An 18515-nucleotide genomic window follows, 5' to 3' on the forward strand; every position below is an offset into this window, starting at 1 on the left:
TTTGCATTTGATTCATTTTCTTCTAGATACCTCTTCTGGACTGACTGGGGACATATTGCTAAAATTGAGCGGGCAAACTTGGATGGTTCTGAACGAAAGATATTGATCAATACTGACTTAGGCTGGCCCAATGGACTGACTTTGGATTATGACATCAGAAGGTCAGTGTAACCTTACATTATTGACTGGAGAACTGTTGTGGTTTAAAAAAAAAAACGTTTACTTTTTTTTTTTTTAAGGCAAGTCCCTGGGCTGCCTTAGAATCAGAAATTGTAACCGAAAGAAAGTTTCAGAAGTGGATATTAGTTTAACTTCCATTCTTTCTCTCCTTCTAGAATTTATTGGGTCGATGCTCATCTAGACCGCATAGAAAGTGCTGATCTTAACGGGAAATTGCGCCAAGTGTTGATCAGTCAAGTGTCACATCCCTTTGCCTTGACACAGGTACAAAGGAAGGTGGGGTGGTGAATGCCGAAATGAAACTTAACTTCTAAGCTAATAGTTTGTTTACTTTATAGTTTGTTTATACAGATCTCCTTTTTCTTTCTGCCGTATATCAACCTGTTAAGTGATGCTATAATCATTTAAAGAGAGGTAAGATAGTACAGTCCAGCTAATGTGCAGATGGATGAAAACAAGTTTCTTCATGACAGAAGAATCAAGGAATAATATTGATTCCTTAGATGTATTTAAGGCATTTGATTCTCTGGAAATCCAATTTTTAAAACAAATATTAATGAAATTTAAATTTGGGACCAGTTTTTGTAAGACGATTAAACATATTGATGGCTTAACAAGAGTTCAGATTAGAACGAACATACACTATATTGCCAAAGGTATTCGCTCACCCATCCAAATAATCAGAACCAGGTGTTCCAATCACTTCCATGGCCACAGGTGTATAAAATCAAGTACCTAGGCATGCAGACTGTTTTTACAAACATTTGTGAAAGAATGGGTCGCTCTCAGGAGCTCAGTGAATTCCAGCATGGAACTGTGATAGGATGCCAGCTTTTTCTTTTAATTTAATTAATCAAAAGTAATTTGAGAAGAGACTTTAATACACTCGCAAAAAATGAGAGTAAATAAAATAATTTATGTTAATGTAGTCACTTGATATTACTTGAAAAATGTAATACCGTGTTTCCCCGAAATGACAACATGTCCTGATAATAAGGCCATGCCATATTTTTCCTGTGGGCAAAAAAATACACCCTTCCCCAATAATAAGTCCCCTGTGGTTGTCCAGCCAGGCAGAGCGTCAGCTCCCTCCAGCCAGGCAGAGCGCCACTCACCAACCTAGCGATATCCCGAAGGCACAAAGCTGCAGGAGCCGGGGGGAAGGCGGGAAAGGCGCTCACATTGCATTATGCCTTTGGGATACTGCTAGGTTGGTGGGTAGCGCTGTGCCCAGCTGGAGCGGGGGGTTGCCGGGCAGCTGCTCTCATGAGCAGTTGCCCGGCAACACCCCTTTCCAGCCAGGCAGAGCGCCACTCACTGACCCAGTTATATCCGAAAGGCACTAAACCGCGTGGCGCTCTGCCCAGCTGGAAAAAGAGGTTGCACGAGCATTTGTTCTCCCTCCAGCTCGCCTGCCTCCCAGCCTCACCATTCCCAGCTCTCCTTGCAGGGCTGGGCCAGGGCGGCGCCACCGCCATCATGGCACCACTGCCACCACTGCCGCTGCCCGCCGCTGCCACCATGCTCCGAGCTTCCAAACTCTAGAGATCCGCTGCCAAGTCTTCCTGCAACGGCCGCTCTGGGACTATGCTCTATGGTCGTGGGCTGGCTGTTGGAAGAAAAGAACAAGTTTACACAATCCCATTTTATTCCTCTCTGCTTATTACATAGTATTTTAATCTTGTGTTTGTCTGTTTTCTGAGCAGCAGGATAGGTGGCTGTATTGGACAGACTGGCAAACAAAATCAATTCAGCGTGTGGACAAATACTCTGGTCGTAATAAGGAGACTGTGTTAGCCAATGTGGAAGGACTTATGGATATTATTGTGATTTCTCCTCAAAGGCAAACAGGTATGTGCAATCACCTGGGTTTTTTCATTAATTCATTGTATCAGATTAAGAAGTGATCTATTCTTTAAACTAGTCTTTTGCAATCCGGATGATTGGATTAGAACTCTCATCAACTGATCTAGCATGGCCGTGAGAGGTGGCTGGAGAATTTAGGAGCTGTAATAATCAAAATACAGAGAATCTCTTTTTCATTTTCCCTCTTGATGAACGATTCTGAATTGTCTACATTGCCTTTGTATGGATTCAAGTGCAGAAAGTAGTTGAAAGCATATCATTATGGAGAGCTATTTGGATTTAGGATCATACTTGTGAAATTATCTGCATTCCCTTCAGATACAACGGCTGGGGATAATGGCTTCACCATACAAAGTATAGGAATTGACCTGCCTTTCAGCTCTGGCCGTTAGCTACTATTAGCCCATATTGATTAAGCAAAACTCAGGCGGATACAAATAATGAATTAGGCAAGAAGTATGTAAGAAAACCTACACCTCCTTTGTTGCTTATGTCCCAACCCACTCAAGGAAAAAACATATCAGAGGTTGAAAAGTACAGGATTTTGATCCAAAGCATTAAGGAAGTGGTAGCTGGATGGCACCAAGTAATTACACCCGACTGCCACTTCTGGTATGCTTTGTGAAACTTTTCTGAGTATGGTCCTCTACTGTGTGAGCCCAGAAGAGCAAAGCTTGCTGAAGAGTAACCTCAGGTACAGCATACATGTGTGATTGGCAAAACAATGCAAAAACCTACTCCTCGTTCTGCATCCTGGTATTATTGCTGCTATGTTCCATACTAGCAAACTGCTCGTATTCATTTCAATAGGATTTAGAGTAAACGGCTGCATTTGAAAATGAGGCCACAAGCTTGCCAATTATACCTCTTCTTCAGCATCCTGGCCTCTGCTAAAAGGACTCCAGGTAGAGATTAAAAAAAAAAAAAACACCCTATCCTCGGAGCTTGAAGAGAGACATTCGTATATTTTTAGGCAGCCAGCAAAATAGAGGCCCCACTTTGTATATTGTCATGACAAGCGTTTGACTTTTTAAAAGATTAAAATGTCTGTGTGGTTTTTGCTCTAAAGTGTTTATTCCTCTGGGTCTTGGAGAAAGCACGGTGTTTCAGATTCTGTGATGTACCGTAGGTAACTTTGGTCAGGAGAATATTCATCTAAGATATTGGCACTTTGGTCAGAGGAGATACTTCTCACTATACACTAATATATATTTGGGTAAGGGAAAGTGACGTTCTATGCTGGGGAGGAGAATATTATATCTTTTGTGAAACCTCTGGTCTGTATCTTCCAGGCACAAACATTTGTGGAGTGAATAATGGAGGCTGTACCCATCTCTGCTTTGCCAGGGCTTCTGACTTTGTTTGTGCATGTCCCGATGAACCAGATGGACGGCCTTGTTTTAATGGTAGGTTGTTCGTATACTACACCTCCCAGCATGAATCATACTCCATGTTTTCTCTTATTAAAAGCTGCTTGAGAAAAACGGGTTCATTCCCTTAAATAAACTACAGCTATAAAGTACCTCTTTGGTAAAGCATTCAAATGCCTAGGGACAAGAGAGTACTATTTGTCTTTTTTTTTTTTTTGCACTGTTTCATTTAAAAATGTTAAGTATTTTTTCCTTGAGAGGCTTGTTCTATCTTTCAGGTGTCCGATATATACTGTACCTTCCTTCTTCAATTCTTTAATCTTAGAATACAATTCGGAACAGTTTGTTATATTTCACTAGTAATTTGTGTGTAGTGTTTTCAAACATTTTCCTACACATAATATTAGATGTAATTTAGGAATCATTCATTGGTAGATAAAATAAGACCCTTCTGATATATGTTTTCCATTGCATTTACACAAGTTCTAGGTGCCTGTCAAACTAGAAGTACTTATTTCTCATTTTTGTTCTCACAGTGCAACACTACATATTGCATTACAAGAAGAATGTTATACGCTTCTGCTAGGTCTTGAATAATGAAAAAGTTTATATTTCCATAAATAAAAAGGCCAGGCTTCATGGTCTCCTTTGACTCAAAAGGAATTTTTTCCCTTTTTCTTCTGTCTAGTTCCTAGCATGGGGCCTCCAAGTCCTGAGACAACTCATATAAGTAAAAGGAGCCAGACCTCTACTGACAGATTTAAAACTCCAACAACCAAGCCCCATATTTCTGTGGAAACAATAGAAGGAAAGTGAGTGGTTCTGCTTTATTGAAAGGATTGAAGGGAAAATGTGGGACCCAATCTCTTTTTTAAATAGGCTCCCCTCTCTCTCTATTTTTTTTTAAAAACTGCCAGATTTTGGACATCATCAAGTTGTGTACCTCTTTATCACATGATAAGGGATCATAGCTAATCCGCTAATTCCAACCATTCAGATATAACATGCATTCTTCTCCCCTTATAGTGACAGTTCATTGTGTTATATTAAACGAAGCTTTTTCTAATAATAACAGCAGCAATAACTTTGGGCTACAAAGGTTCTTCTTTTTACCTGATTTTCTGCTTTATCTTAGTTCAATTTAACACAGTTGCTAATAGGAAGATGGCTTCATTTGAAACTCAATACCTACTTTTTCTTCTTGTTATACAGCTGCTCCGACAAGAAAGTTGGCCAAGGTTTGTGCAACCGAGCAAATGAAGCAATATTGGCAACTGCAGGTGAGTTTTTCATGTTTGTCTTCACTTCATCTCGGGGATTCAAGAACAGTAGAAATGATCAACTATTGCTATAATTAAGTTGGAGCCATTTGAATGAAAGGTTTGTAGGTTGACAAAAAAAGTAATGTGATTAGTTCGCTATCTTGCACATCAGCTGTTTTATTTTGTAACCTTTTTATTTTTCTCAATAAATCTTAGTGGGAACTAAGATGCTAATACTGAATGAAACCACAGCAGATCACCTAGTGATTTCAGATACATATATTAATCCAGTTCTGTTCATCATAATCTAATAGGTAATAACATGTAAATAAATACTTAACCATCTAGGACGGGGGTGTCTAGCTGGCAGCCCATGGGCAGGATGCGTCATGTGCAGGCCACGCCCACCCTAGCCCCACAAAGGAAAAAACCTCACGATATGTCGCAATACATCATGTGACACAATCGAGTTTGACACCCGTGATCTAGGACACACAGGTTTTTACTACCGCGAATATATAGTTGTAGAATGACAGCATCACCCTTAATCTGACTGTTTATCTTCTTTCAGGAGAAGGGCTACATGTCAGTTACATCATTGGAGGTCTTCTCAGTATACTCAGTATTCTGCTGCTGATTGGTGCTGTGATTATATACAGGTGATTCTATATCTTCCTTCAATCTTTCTGAATTACTGTATCAGAATACTTTTAAGCACATGCCAGGATTTCTTTGAACTCAGTACTGTAAATCATAAGAAAAGTTATCATTTTCCCTTGCAAAACTAATAGAGGAGACAGCGTAGTATTCTTACAAGATAACTGGAGTTTAGAAGCAAGATAATGCTAGACAATAAAGGTCAGATGCTTGTTTATTTACATAACTTAATTTGTAAGAAAACCTTCCTTTTCATATACAGTACTTCTGTAAAATTCAAGATAGGTAGGATAAGTGGTAACAGAATTTCACATTCAAAGGATTGGACTTCTTTTATTTATGTATGGTGTATCTATGTAAGATACACCATACATAAGTAGGCATATAATGGAATATTAAACTTGTTTTGGCTTAAATCTTTCATTTTTAAATAGATACTTTCCTTATTTGTGAATGGTATTGTTTATTACTTTGCCAGGATGAAACAAAATATACTTCATCTCTTTAAACAGATGTACCAATGACTATACAATTAACATTCAGTCATTAATATCATTGGTACATATGATGAAGTATACATTAGCCATGAATTTCACTAGGGGTTTTGGTGTAGGGATGAGGTTTGTCTGTAGAACTTTGCAAGAGCTAATGTTTTTAAGGAAATGCATTGAGACGCAGAGTGGCCTTGGACTAGTCACACGTTTCTCACTCTGAACTGTCTACTGCATTGTTGATATGGAAATAAAAGGAAGGGCGATCTCCATGGTAGCAGTAAATGTATAGATCGGAATCTATTAAATAGAAAAATGTTTTCTCTTTATCATATTGTTCCTGCAGGCATAAGAAATCCAAATTCACAGATCCTAATCTAAGTAATCTGACCTACAGTAATCCCTCTTATCGGACATCTACCCAAGAAGTGAAGATAGAAACAGTTCCCAAGCCAGCCATGTATAATCAGCTCTGCTTTAAGAAGGAGGTAAAGAGCTCTTTTCAGAACTTGATATTAATCTGCTGTGGCATTAAAAACAAAATTGCAGCAGCGTAATTACTTGTATTATTGGAATCTTTAGCTGCCTTAGACAGTCAGAAAATTGGAATGTCTTGTTTTAGTTATATTAATTATAGTCTTTGCTGCTTTAATCTTAGGATCTTCTAATGTGTATCTTCCACTTTGAGTTGGTCCAGCTGATCTGATCTGGAATTCTTACTGCCCTGTGTCTATTGGTGCTTTGCTACCTATTAATATTATGGTTGAAGGAAATCAATAATAGTTTTAAGAGTTTAGCCATGATTTCTTTTGGTGCTGAAGTCTCCTCTGTTTCTTCCTCAGCATCTTTCTCACCCCTCTGATAGCCTTTCACCATTCCTCTTTTGACCATCCACAGCCTCATATCAGGTATCATAGCTCTGAGTTTGTGCAACTTCCACCTCCCTTATTTCTGTTATGTTAAGTGGCCTAATGCTCTCTGCTGTAACTTCTGCTTGGCTAACTTTCTGCTTTGTGTTGTTGAACTACTGTTGTTGTTTCTGCCCTTAGAAAGAAGTACTGGGAAAAAAATTATAATTGCCCTAGTTATGTCATTTTATACTGCCTCAATTTTGTTTTTACATTTGTATCTAGCATGTAATCAAAACGTGATCAGCCAAAAGAGGCCTTTTGAAAGGGGTGAAGCATGAGTTAGAGGAAAAACTACTTTACCTTGAATAGTTCTCTCCTTTCCTATGCATCTTGCTTGATTTGGAGACATATTACCTTCTGCCGTTTGTTTTTATACTAAAATTAATTATGGATTGCTTGGTGTAGTACGTCTCATTTTCAATAAAGATTTTCCCTGGAACATTTTTAATATTGCATAAATCAGATAGTGGCAATATTTCTAATTTTTACTATACTTTCTCTACTGAAGATTAGACACAATTTTCAGAACTGTAGACAGGGAGGGGTCTCCATAAGATTTATGTAACAGCAAACTTTTGCACTTGTTATTTTGGTATTGATTCCTAGTTTAATGATTGCTTACATTAATAGTATTTTGCTATGTTGTTGTTTCTAGTAGTTCCTCATTTGTAGTTTCTTCTGATTTTTCAATTTCAAGATTTTTGCTTGTACTTTTTACTATTGTCCCTCAATATATTTATTGCTACTTTTACTAACACTTAAGTAAACTGAATTTGCAAAGACATTTCTCAGAGATTGGTAGGCTAGATAGTATTTCATACTTGCAGAATTTTACAAATTTGAGAAATTCACACCAGTGTATTACTATTTGATATTGAGCTCCAGAATGCTCAAAACTTTTTTGCCTTCCATAAATCATTCTCAAATGTGTGTCTTTTTCAGATTTCTTAATTAAGAATATTTTGCATAACTTTGTAACATTTTGCTTTTGTGAGTTGTTTCATTCTTTGCTTCCTTGTCATTTACATTTTAAGAGTCAAAGGAAAGTTTTTCTATCTCTAGTTAATCTTAGCGTCTGTGTTTGTTTGCATTTAATCCAGGTGTGTCCAAGTTTTTTACTTGCCTGGGCTGCATTTGGGTGAAGAGCAATTGTTGTGGACAGCATATAAAATATATAATACAGTTCACATATATCAATAACAAGCTTCCTCTATTTTAAAATATTTTTTGTTAGATATTGTGGGGCTGCATTATTAACTGTCCAAGGGTGCATGTGGCCCATAAGCTACAGGTTGGACATACTGATTTAACTTATCTCACCTAAGTGATTCTAGGTATGGTTTACAGGATTAAAATTCATTCTCTCTCTCCCCCTCTTCCCCCGTCTCTCTCTCTCACACACACACACAAACACAAACACAAACACACACTCTACCCAAGGAAACTTGACTCCACTCATCACCACCACCAACAAAGCACGTCCAGTCTATCCCAGATGTCTATGGGAACAGTCAAATCTTGCAGAAAGCTAACAGTTTCCAAGTGTCTGGGAGGTGTGGATGCTGTTCCATAGGACATGTGCTGCTACTGAAAAGGCACAACTCGGTCCAACAAGTTTACATTGTTTAATGGAAGGGATCCAGAACACGTCCTCTCTCCTAGTTCTGGTGGGGTGAGCAGGAACAATGGGACAAAGACAATCCTGAAAATACCTGGTCCTATGTTACAGGTTTTATAAGTGATGACTTTGAATTGCACCTGAGAGCCTACTACCAATATAGTTTAGAATCCCATCTTTAGATCAACTTTTCCCCTATAGGTTGTTTTGTTTGTAGCACACTGTTAAACCTGAATTAATTCAGATTGGTCTTCAATATTTGAAACTATTTCTTGATTCCACTAGTCTTCATATTTGGAGGGCACCAAGCTGGGAATGTCTGATTTAAAGATGGGACTAAGATGATTTGTTGGGAAAATTATCTGTCCCATGAGTTGGAGGATATAATCCATTGTTTCTTTATTCACGTGACAGGAATTGGTATTTTTATACTTGACTGTACATGTCTTGGTTTTATTTGTTTGCAGATTGGTCCTGATCATAGTTACACCAAGGACAAGATCAAGATTGTTGAAGGAATATGCCTATTATCCAATGATGAATCTGAATGGGATGATCTTAAACAGATAAGGAGCTCTCGTGGATGTATTCTCCGCGACCATATATGCATGAAGACTGACACAGTCTCTAACCAAGCCAGCTCTGGCTCACTGGGTGACACTGAAACTGAGCAATTGTTGAAAGAGGAGCAGTCAGAATGCAGCAGCATCACTGCAGCCACTACTCCTGAATGCCATGGCTCCCTTCCAGACACAGGCTGGAAGCACCACCGCAAACCTTCAACAGAAAGTGAAGTCTAAAGAATATGCAGAGACTTGTCCTTCCTACTGTCATCCTTCACGTTGATGAAATAGGATCCTGCCTTCTATTCAACAAAAAAAGTTTGGAATCCAGAGACTTCCTTTGCAGAAGCATTTGAGCTGGACTGTGCCTTTGAGGCAGATGGAACATAGCTAAGGGACCCTTTTCACTCACTGCTAGGTCATGTTTATTTATACGTCCTTTCATCCTAGAAGCTGTGGTGTTGAATCTAGTAGCAGTTTCTTTTTCACTTGAATCTGACACAGCTTTCATCTGGGCTTGTGCATAAGCTGGTCAAAGATTTCAAATCTTCAGTGGCCAGTTTTATGAACTTAGGCATAATTGATACCTGTTACCTTTTCTCAGAGGGTATTGGCACTAACTGGATTTTGCACTGTACTCCTTCTGTTTTAAGAGGAAAGGGTTAGGGCCAATTGAACTGCCTGAAGTGAACAAGGGAATACAAGAACAGGTCACTTTCACAGGTTCTGTACAGGGAGAGCAAATACATCTGAAACTTAATTGCAAGGGACAATAAAATATCACCACCATTTTTACAAGCTGGGGAACTACTACTGCGTCTAATGTAGGATGTGAGAAATTTAAGAGGTAAAGTCTTAGTCTGTTGCTGGCAACAGTCATTGGTCCTGTGACATCCATAATACCCTTTTTAAAATATAGATAGAACTTACAAATGTTTCCTGGATAAATGTTATTCCCATTTTCACTGGGCTTGCATTTAGTTTTGACCTGCAAGGTAAATTCTGGTGCAACGTTATTTAATCATTCTTATTACCTGGTTCACAGGGCCAACTGCTGAAAAACTCTGCTGCTGAAATATGTGTGGAACACAAAAGCAGTGTATTAGATTTAAGTATCTGGAACAAATTGGTGTAGCAAAAATCCAGTTCCAATTTTCTGTTGAAAAATAGGGGTCTTCTTCTAACTTTTTTTTGCCAGTCTTTTCTCTTTAGAAATCCTGGAAGGAATAATTTAGCTGCACCTTTTTTCTCATATGAGTTGAGCAGACAAAATGTGGTGTCAAAAAGTGGGTGTGTGCAATTGAAAAATAATGTATGTGGATAGGAAATAATGCACAGTTAAGATGATAGATGGCACACTACAAATGATTTGCTTACATAAAAACCCTTCCCTTTTAACTACATTAAAATGATGCTATTACTCATTCTATGTTATAACAAAAAGTCAAAAGCTGAGAAAGTGCCATTTCACAATATTCACTGTGACTTACACAACAAATAGTGTTTTGCACATTGTCCAAACTTTATTTGACAACACAGAAGTTCTACGGAAGTCCTATCTAGAACTATTAACCATATGAGGTATTCTCTGGGAAAATGTGATTGTTGCATTCTAGTCCTGCAGCTGCTCCCCCATTGTTAGTGAAAGATGCATGGACAATGGTTGTGTCCCTGTGACTTCAGTCTTGATGAAGAGAACAAATTATTCTGTGCCCAAACTAGTCGTCCATCTACTTTCTGCTTTGTGTATTGTTCAAGGAGGAAGGCAGGAAAAATTCAAATGGATTCATGGACCACTGGCAAGATTATTTTTTACCTCTGTTCAAAATCATCATGTTGTAACTTTATTACATCATTTCTTCCACTGAAAGAAATATAGCTTTCTGTTCTTTTCCAAACATGTATTGTTATCAGCAAATTGACTTAACAATTTCCACACTCGAGCATTGGATAAATCATCCAGAATAATCATACATACAGAAAAATGTTTCCCTGATTATGTTCAAAGGGATCCTTTCAGTACAGAGCTTGGTCATAGCAGCTGTATAATGGCCGCAAGGATGGTTGCTGTTGTGTATGCATTCAGCTGTTTTAAGTAGTATATCCTTCCATTTTATTTGCCAGTTCTAAGCAGCAAGATCAGATGAGAATTTATGAAATCCAATATTTCTGGGGGGCATGAAACTAGGGAAAGTTGTTTAATTGAACTGTCTTTTCAGTTTCCAGGCTCTTATCTGTTCAGATTTGACTGTTTATTGACCATTGCTTTAGTGTATGATAAATTAGTCTTTAAAGTCTAATGATAAGAGTTTCATAGATGGACGTGCATTGTCTATTTTATGCTATATTTCCATAACTGACTGTTCCCATGCTGATACTTAATAAGTGCCATATTCTCTGTACCTTCATCTCTTTGAATTCTGAACATCATAGGGGGCAGAAGGGGAAACATAGCCCTGCCTAAAACATTTTCCATAAGTATCTAAGACTGTTCTCTTCAGAAAGAGAGCTTACTAAAAGTCAGATAAGTTAAAAATTACTTACATTTTATGAGCACCTGAACCCTAGACTGTGGGATTAAGTGGCTAGTAGCACTTAAATATGGGTTATTGTGTAGAAGAGTTAACATTGCTTCTATTTTTGTATTACAATCTTTCTGAAAAAGAAAGTTGACTGATTTACGTAATCTGGTCAAAAGTCTCAATGTATTAAACTGTACTTTCCAGATTTATCACTCTAGAGGTAGACCTTGCTTAATGACTGCCCTGTTTAGCAACTATTTGAAGTTACAATGGCAAAGTCAGATTTTAGAAAAAATAACTGTATGATCAATTCTTATGTTTACAACTGTTGCAGCATCTCCACACTACCATGATCACCATTTGAGCGCTTCACAACCAGGCACTTACAGCCATCACACCATCCCATGCTCACATGATCGCTATTTGCACGCTTCACAATCAGCTTCCAATAAGCAGTCAGTGGCGATGTAAGGTCACAAATTGCAATTGGTAGTAATCACTTCCCATGGGGATAAGTCTGTTCCCTTAATGACCACATGGCTTAGCAATAGAGTTGCCACTCCCAATTGTGGTTACTAAGCAAGGACTACCTGTATCTGCTATACATCAGTTCAACCTGGATTTGAAAGTCGGTTTTGTGGCATAATAGGTATACACTGGAGTATAATAAGTACACCTTCCTTGTGCAGTTCTTTTTTGAAAACAAAGTGTATCATGGTTATATGCTAATTTCATAAAGTAAATCAAGGTATGAAACTTCTTCCAGGCCAACTGGCCTTTTAGTGATACACAAAAAAATGCAATCTAAAGAAGAGTGGAAAGAGCTTTAATTTGATCTCATTTAATTGACCTGTGGTTAATATTAGTCCCAAACTTTGTATCTAATAATGTAATTCTGTGACAGAAATAATAATTTCACATATTTCTGATAGCCAGCTAAGAGTCTATTTTCAGTTTTCAAATTTTTCCCCACCCTTTCTTGCAGAAATCTTCTAGCTCAGAAATGTTCTTGAATTATCTTACATATACGGCACATTTGAGATCTTCCTACAGATTTTCAATTGTATTAAAGACTGGGGATTGTGAAGACTACAGGTGTCAAACTTTCTGCGTCATGTTGCCGTCATGTGACATTTTGCAATGTTTTTCCCATTCATGGAGCTGTGGTGGGTGTGGCCTGCGTGTAACACCCCTGGGAAGACCATTCCAAAATCTTTCATAAAGATGTTAGAAAGTACTAATTAAATGGGAATCAGACTTTTGCAATCTGCCGCATATTGGCAGTACTCATTTAGTGACTGCTTCAAAGAGTGACTGTTCAGTTATGTGATGAAAATTTGTGATCAATGCCTGCATTTACAACCTTTGCAGCATCTTCTCTCTCACTCTATCATGTTTGACATTACAGTCATTCAGCATGGTACCATGTTGTTGTTTGCCTGAGCCATTTTTTTCCTTTTGCCCCCTCATAGGGCAGAGATATAGCTTCTTAGCTCTTTCTGAGCTGCTTTTGTCCAAGTCCCTAAAAAATACTAACCACAACTTAACAAGCTCAGAACGGTGACTTTAATTAGTTGATTAGAACCTTCCAGCCAGCTGGTAGCTGCTGCTTGAAAATGACAAGATCTTAATTAATTTCTTGCTAAAGCCTTTTGTTTGGCTCTAAGAGGATTCTGGCTCTCAGGAGAAGGAAGTCCCAAAGGTACTTCCCCCCCCCCCCCCCCCAAGAGGCAACTGGACTTTGTTTTTCTTTGAAGACATTTTGCTTCTTGTCCAAGAAGCTTCTGCATTTCTAGCTGAAGTCCAATTGCCTCTTGAAAAAAGTATATCTGAGACAGCCATGACCTGGATGATTGAGACTCTCCATAGACGGAAGCAAGGCAAGCAGCTGGCTAATGCATTGCTTTCAATGTGTGTTCCCCAATGTGTTCCTGCCTATTCTCTAGTAATCTCTCCTTTTTTCAATGAGTGGAAATAAAATAATTCTCTTGTTGCTAATTATCCCAGCATTGAGGTGAGCATTCCAGAGGAATAGGGGGAAAGGAATACAACATTTGCCCTATTTCCCAGCTTCCTTGTGAATCAAGTTCCAGAAACAACCTCTGGTTTCAGCTCACCCATTTGGGTAATAAATAATTAAAATTATATGCTGTCCAACTCCCAATGACACTGGGTGGTTTACAACTGTACATTTAAAAATGCAGAATAGGGTGGAAAAGCCCCACCTATACAAAAGTAGCACAAGACAGAATAACTTCAATGACGAAGAGAATAAACTGAGAAGGGAACAGAAATTTAAAAACAGTCATCAGCCATCCTCTCCAAAGGCTAATATAACCAGGCAAGTATTTAAGGCTCTTCAAAACACCACAAGATGGCAGCTGTTTAAATCTCAGGGGGAACTTCATTCCAGAAGCCAGGTGATGCTGTAGAGCAGTGGTTCTCAACCTGTGGGTCGGGACCCCTTTGGGGGTCGAATGACCCTTTCACAGGGGTCGCCTAACACCATCAGAAAACACATATTTTCGATGGTCTTAGGAACCAAGACACCAATTTTATGGTTGGGGGTCACCACAACATGAGGAACTGTATTTAAAGGGTCGCGGCATTGGGAAGGTTGAGAACCACTGCTGTAGAGAAGGTCACACTTCCAAGGCACCAATAGATGACATTGTTTAACTGATAAGGCCCAGAGCACATCAATCATGCCAGATCAAACCAGTCAGACAGATACTACGGAGGATATATTATTCATATTTTTCTAATGCTGTAAAGCAAAGAAAAGCTGAAATAAAAGCCTAAGCACAGTCACAGGTGTGTCATTTTTCACATAGGGATCACTTCTATTACTGGTCTCAATTGTGGTTACTTAAATTAAATCTCTTTGTACATTGTTTTCTTGCAAAAAATAATAATTCAGACATACTGAATTACAACTCTCTCATACTCTCCTAGAATCAGATCCAATGCATCTGTAAAACACTGAGGAAGTATATCTATTCCTTTGCTGTTTGCAGGTATACATTTAAAAATATAGATGAAAATTAGGAAGTTCATGTTATATCCCCATTGTCAGATAAACTGTGATGAAAAAATAGGTGCTGCACTTTCAAAAGACAGCTGGTAAGGTGCTTAAGTCATGTACTTTCATATTCCTCTGCAAGGATTCTCTTGTCCACATTTGTCTTACTTTTGGGATTTTGGTTATGGATTGAAATATGGAAGATAATAATTTTAAGCCCATAGGAACTGATTTTTGTAAAATCTTCACTTAGCAAATACATTGATATTACAAGAGAAATAATGAAGGTGAAAGCCATTATTAAGTCTAACTCAGCTTTTCTTAATCCGATGTCCTCCAGAGATGAGGACACTGCGGTTTCCAGAAATTCCAGCCCGCATATCCAAAGCTGGGGAGTTGCAGTAGCTTCATTTTTCAATGTAAATGTTCATGATTTCCAGTTGACTTTTTTCTTCTGAAAACTTTTTCATTGATATGTTATTTGACTTGAGATAATACCTCATTTACAGCCATATTATCTGCTTTGTGTATATAGTTTGGGGAAAAATATTTTCCATTGGATAATAAGAAACAACATGAAGAAGTTATGCTAGCTAGCTATATTGTATTTGTATACATATACATGTCTATTCTCCTACATGCAGAAGGGGGAAACTAGACCTTAACTATATTTATTTTTAGTTTGTTCCAATCTCTGTAGCCATTAAAACTTCTTTACATTTGAGGAATGAGAAAAGCAAATTGCAGTCAGGCATGCAGCTTTGTAGCAATAATATTGAGGCCATTTCATTTGATTAAAAATGGTGAACTATGAAGCCATTCTTCTGATATAGAGGGATGTGTGGTTCTGAGTCTTCCATTTTACCCTCAAACAGTGTCAGTGTAGCAGGAAACTGAAGGAATGGCACCAACTCTTCTAATCTCACTTGTGAAACAAGCAAAGATCAACTTCCTTTGTGCTAGCAATCTTTGACTGGACATTATTTCATTCATGGTTCTTTGCTTGCATGTTAAAAAAAAAGCAAGTCTCATTGCACTGGGACTATACACAATGTGGAAACGCCAGGAGTGGGGAATAATGTTTGAGCACTTATTTACTATGTAAATAGCATTTTTTTCTCCCATATGTTCTGAGCTAATGATAGTAACTTCCTTGCATCCACTTGTATTGTTTTTAATGTTACCTACTGAAAAGATGTCATTTTATAGTTATCTTATTGCTATGTTCAATGTCTTAGGACACGGGTGTCCAAATAGATCACATCATGTGCCAAATCATGACATATCACGGCATTTTTTGCCTTTGCAGAGCTGAGGTGGGTATGGCCTGTGCGTGACCTATCCGATCTACAGGCTGCCAGTTTGACAGGCTTGTCTTAGGGAATTATGATAATTTAATATAACTCTAGCTTTCTAAAAATCAATTTGCTGTCCATTTAAATTGTGAATTACATATTAACCAAACCTGCCTCCTAAACAAATAGACTTCACAAAGTCTTATCTTTTCTGAAGATACAAGCAATTTGGGAGTAATGTGAAGCCAGGGAAATGGGAATTCATTGGTGGAATTAATTTACACATTTGGGATTGAATGTTAAAAGTTATGATTTTCTTAATTCAGTGAGGTTGATATTATCTAGATTGTTTTAAGCCAAATGTAGCATAAATATCTTTGCATCTGTCATGCTGATAATATGCTAATAATGCATTTTAAACAGTGTACATTCATCTGTTTTCTACTCCCTATGAACAAACCTGTGAGCTATCAATGTTTTTACCTTAGATCAGTGTCTCTTTATTCTCAATATACCATTTCCCAGAGCCAGGTCATAAAATGGAACCAATTCAAAGTTTCCAAGTGTTTTACTATATATATAAATAAGAAGACTGATTAATCTAAAACATGAACTGATTTGTTATGAGTCTAGATAGTAATGAAAACAGGTTCCTCATTAATGAAGGTTCTCTTAAATTCCTTTTCAGGATTGTAAATTGATTTGTTTTCTTTCAATTTTAATTTTCCTCATAATACTACAGTAGCCCAAACTGAAACTTGCTAGCTTAAAAAAAGCTGATACACATGCTCCGTTCTTATTAAAACAAAGTTGTTAATCTTTAAAAGTATTAACTACTAATAAATAAAGAAAACACGTACTTTATATCATACAGGCAAAAGAATAGTGACCGGAACTTAGAGTAGACAAAATAATAGCATTGCTGTGGGATTCATCCTACAGAACTTCATGGAAAGCACATCTGAAATTACAATTTCGTACAGTAGCGCCATAGTCAATTTTTCTTGGTGACCTAAGCTTGGAATCCATGCCTTAGAATAACAGATATTTTCCCTATGGTTCTGACACGTGAACTTGAAGTACCCACAGGATTAAAGATTTGTTTTGATCTTGCACATAGCCCAACCTAACTATTGTGAATTGACAGGATTTCTTAAATGGCTGACTTGTCACTTCAAAATCCTTCACATGTAAATTTGCATATTGATAGCATTAGAGTTCCATAATATAAAACCATTGCTATTTTATATGCTTTCAGCAGATACATTGAATAATAAACAAGTTATCATTCTAAAACCCCACATAAATCCTTTGGTCCTGTAAATAGTATTTATTACAATATATCTATTCTGCTTATGTAGAAAATCTGGCGCACTTTAAAAAATATTAAGTATTATGAAACAAAATTTTAAAAATCAATTAAAAACACCAAGGGGAGCAATGACTGGGAAAGATGGCTTTTAAAAGATGTTAAAATATGGCTAAAATGTCAGGATTGGGATCTTGGCTACCGAATGGAGTATACTATATATTTGATAGGCAACAATCTACCAAAAGGTAATCTTGTCAGCGCTCAAAAGCAAGCAGCCATTTTGGGGGAAAACTTTCTTGGACACATATTTTATTTCTTCTCCTGTTCGATTCACTGGTCCAAGCAGTGGGCATTTTAAATAAGTAGATGCAATCATATTTTTTAGAAAAAGAATGAGCTACAGGAAACAAAAAACTGTTACTAGAATCTGCCTGCATGTTCATCTGTGATTAAAATGTATTTATAGGAAGTCTTTGACTTACTACTGTCGCTTAATGACCATTTGACATGATGGACCTCCCCAGTTATTTATGACCTGTTTTCAAAGTTACAATGCTATTACATTATCTATTTTGGGCGTCTGGCAACTAGCTTATCTTTATGGCTGTTTTCAATGTCCCGTGGTCACATGAGTACAATTTATGCTGGTTTTTTGCCAGTTCTTGGAGTTTATTTATATTTCTGGCAAAAAAAAGCTCATTGGGAAAAATGGTTTCAGTTAACGAACACATCATTTGGTTCATGACTGTGATGTTCACTTGGCAACTCGTGTTTACTTAACAACTGCTACAAAAAAGCACAAAAATTAGGTCTGGTCACATGATGCCTCTAGTTACCACCACAGTGACTTATGACCTAACTCCAAGCTCAATTATGATTGTAAGTTTGAGGACTACCTGTATCTAGTTTTGGATCAATCATGTAAAGATAAATCACTTATATTTACTTAAGTGACTTAACTGTTAATAATAGCTGAGGCAGAAATTCTATATTTTGTGTCCTGGAAATTAAGTCCCATTAAAAACAGTAGTATCTATGTTTCACTAAATACATGTAAGATTAGGCTGCTGTACTAGAATTACCAGTTAATCCTGGCATTAAGCCTAAATATCCATAAGATGGCTAGATAGATAAATTTAAAAAAACTTTATCCCAGAACACAATATTATCTAGGAATTGATACTCTAAATTATAATTTCTTACTATGTTATTTAGAAATTGTCTGCATTTTTAAAGTAGGAAGCACACACCCTAACGATTCCTAGCATTCCTACAGAATATTTTGTTGCTGGTTAAGAGTTTAACAATTTCTACCTGGGCAACCTAACAAATTTAAATGGTACTTTATTCTCCTCTGGTTCTGTCTTCAAGTCAGGCTTGACTCCAAATGACCAAATGAAGAAATCAATCCAGTTATCTGGGCAGCATTTTTAGAATGTCAGGAAA

The 18515-nt window shown here is 37.4% G+C and overlaps 1 protein-coding gene across 3 annotated transcripts in view; it reads left to right on the forward strand.

The window, feature by feature from the left end:
• Nucleotides 1–11254, forward strand: part of LRP4 (LDL receptor related protein 4) — a 110708-nt gene extending 99454 nt beyond the window's left edge. For 2 of the 3 annotated variants that reach the window (XM_081937437.1, XM_081937438.1), the window contains exons 30-38: nt 27–161; nt 336–444; nt 1887–2031; nt 3339–3452; nt 4105–4228; nt 4629–4696; nt 5250–5337; nt 6173–6314; nt 8823–11254. In XM_081937437.1, coding sequence (XP_081793563.1) covers nt 27–161; nt 336–444; nt 1887–2031; nt 3339–3452; nt 4105–4228; nt 4629–4696; nt 5250–5337; nt 6173–6314; nt 8823–9155 — 1258 coding nt within the window. In that variant the 3' untranslated portion in view covers nt 9156–11254. Of the gene's footprint in view, nt 1–26; nt 162–335; nt 445–1886; nt 2032–3338; nt 3453–4104; nt 4229–4628; nt 4697–5249; nt 5338–6172; nt 6315–6668; nt 6735–8822 lie in introns of all 3 variants that reach the window. The other variant, XM_081937439.1, reaches the window with a different exon arrangement.
• Nucleotides 11255–18515: the final 7261 nt, after the last annotated feature.

The sequence above is a fragment of the Natrix helvetica genome (genome assembly GCF_964273705.1).
Source record: "Natrix helvetica genome assembly, chromosome: 1".
NCBI lineage: Eukaryota > Metazoa > Chordata > Lepidosauria > Squamata > Natricidae > Natrix > Natrix helvetica.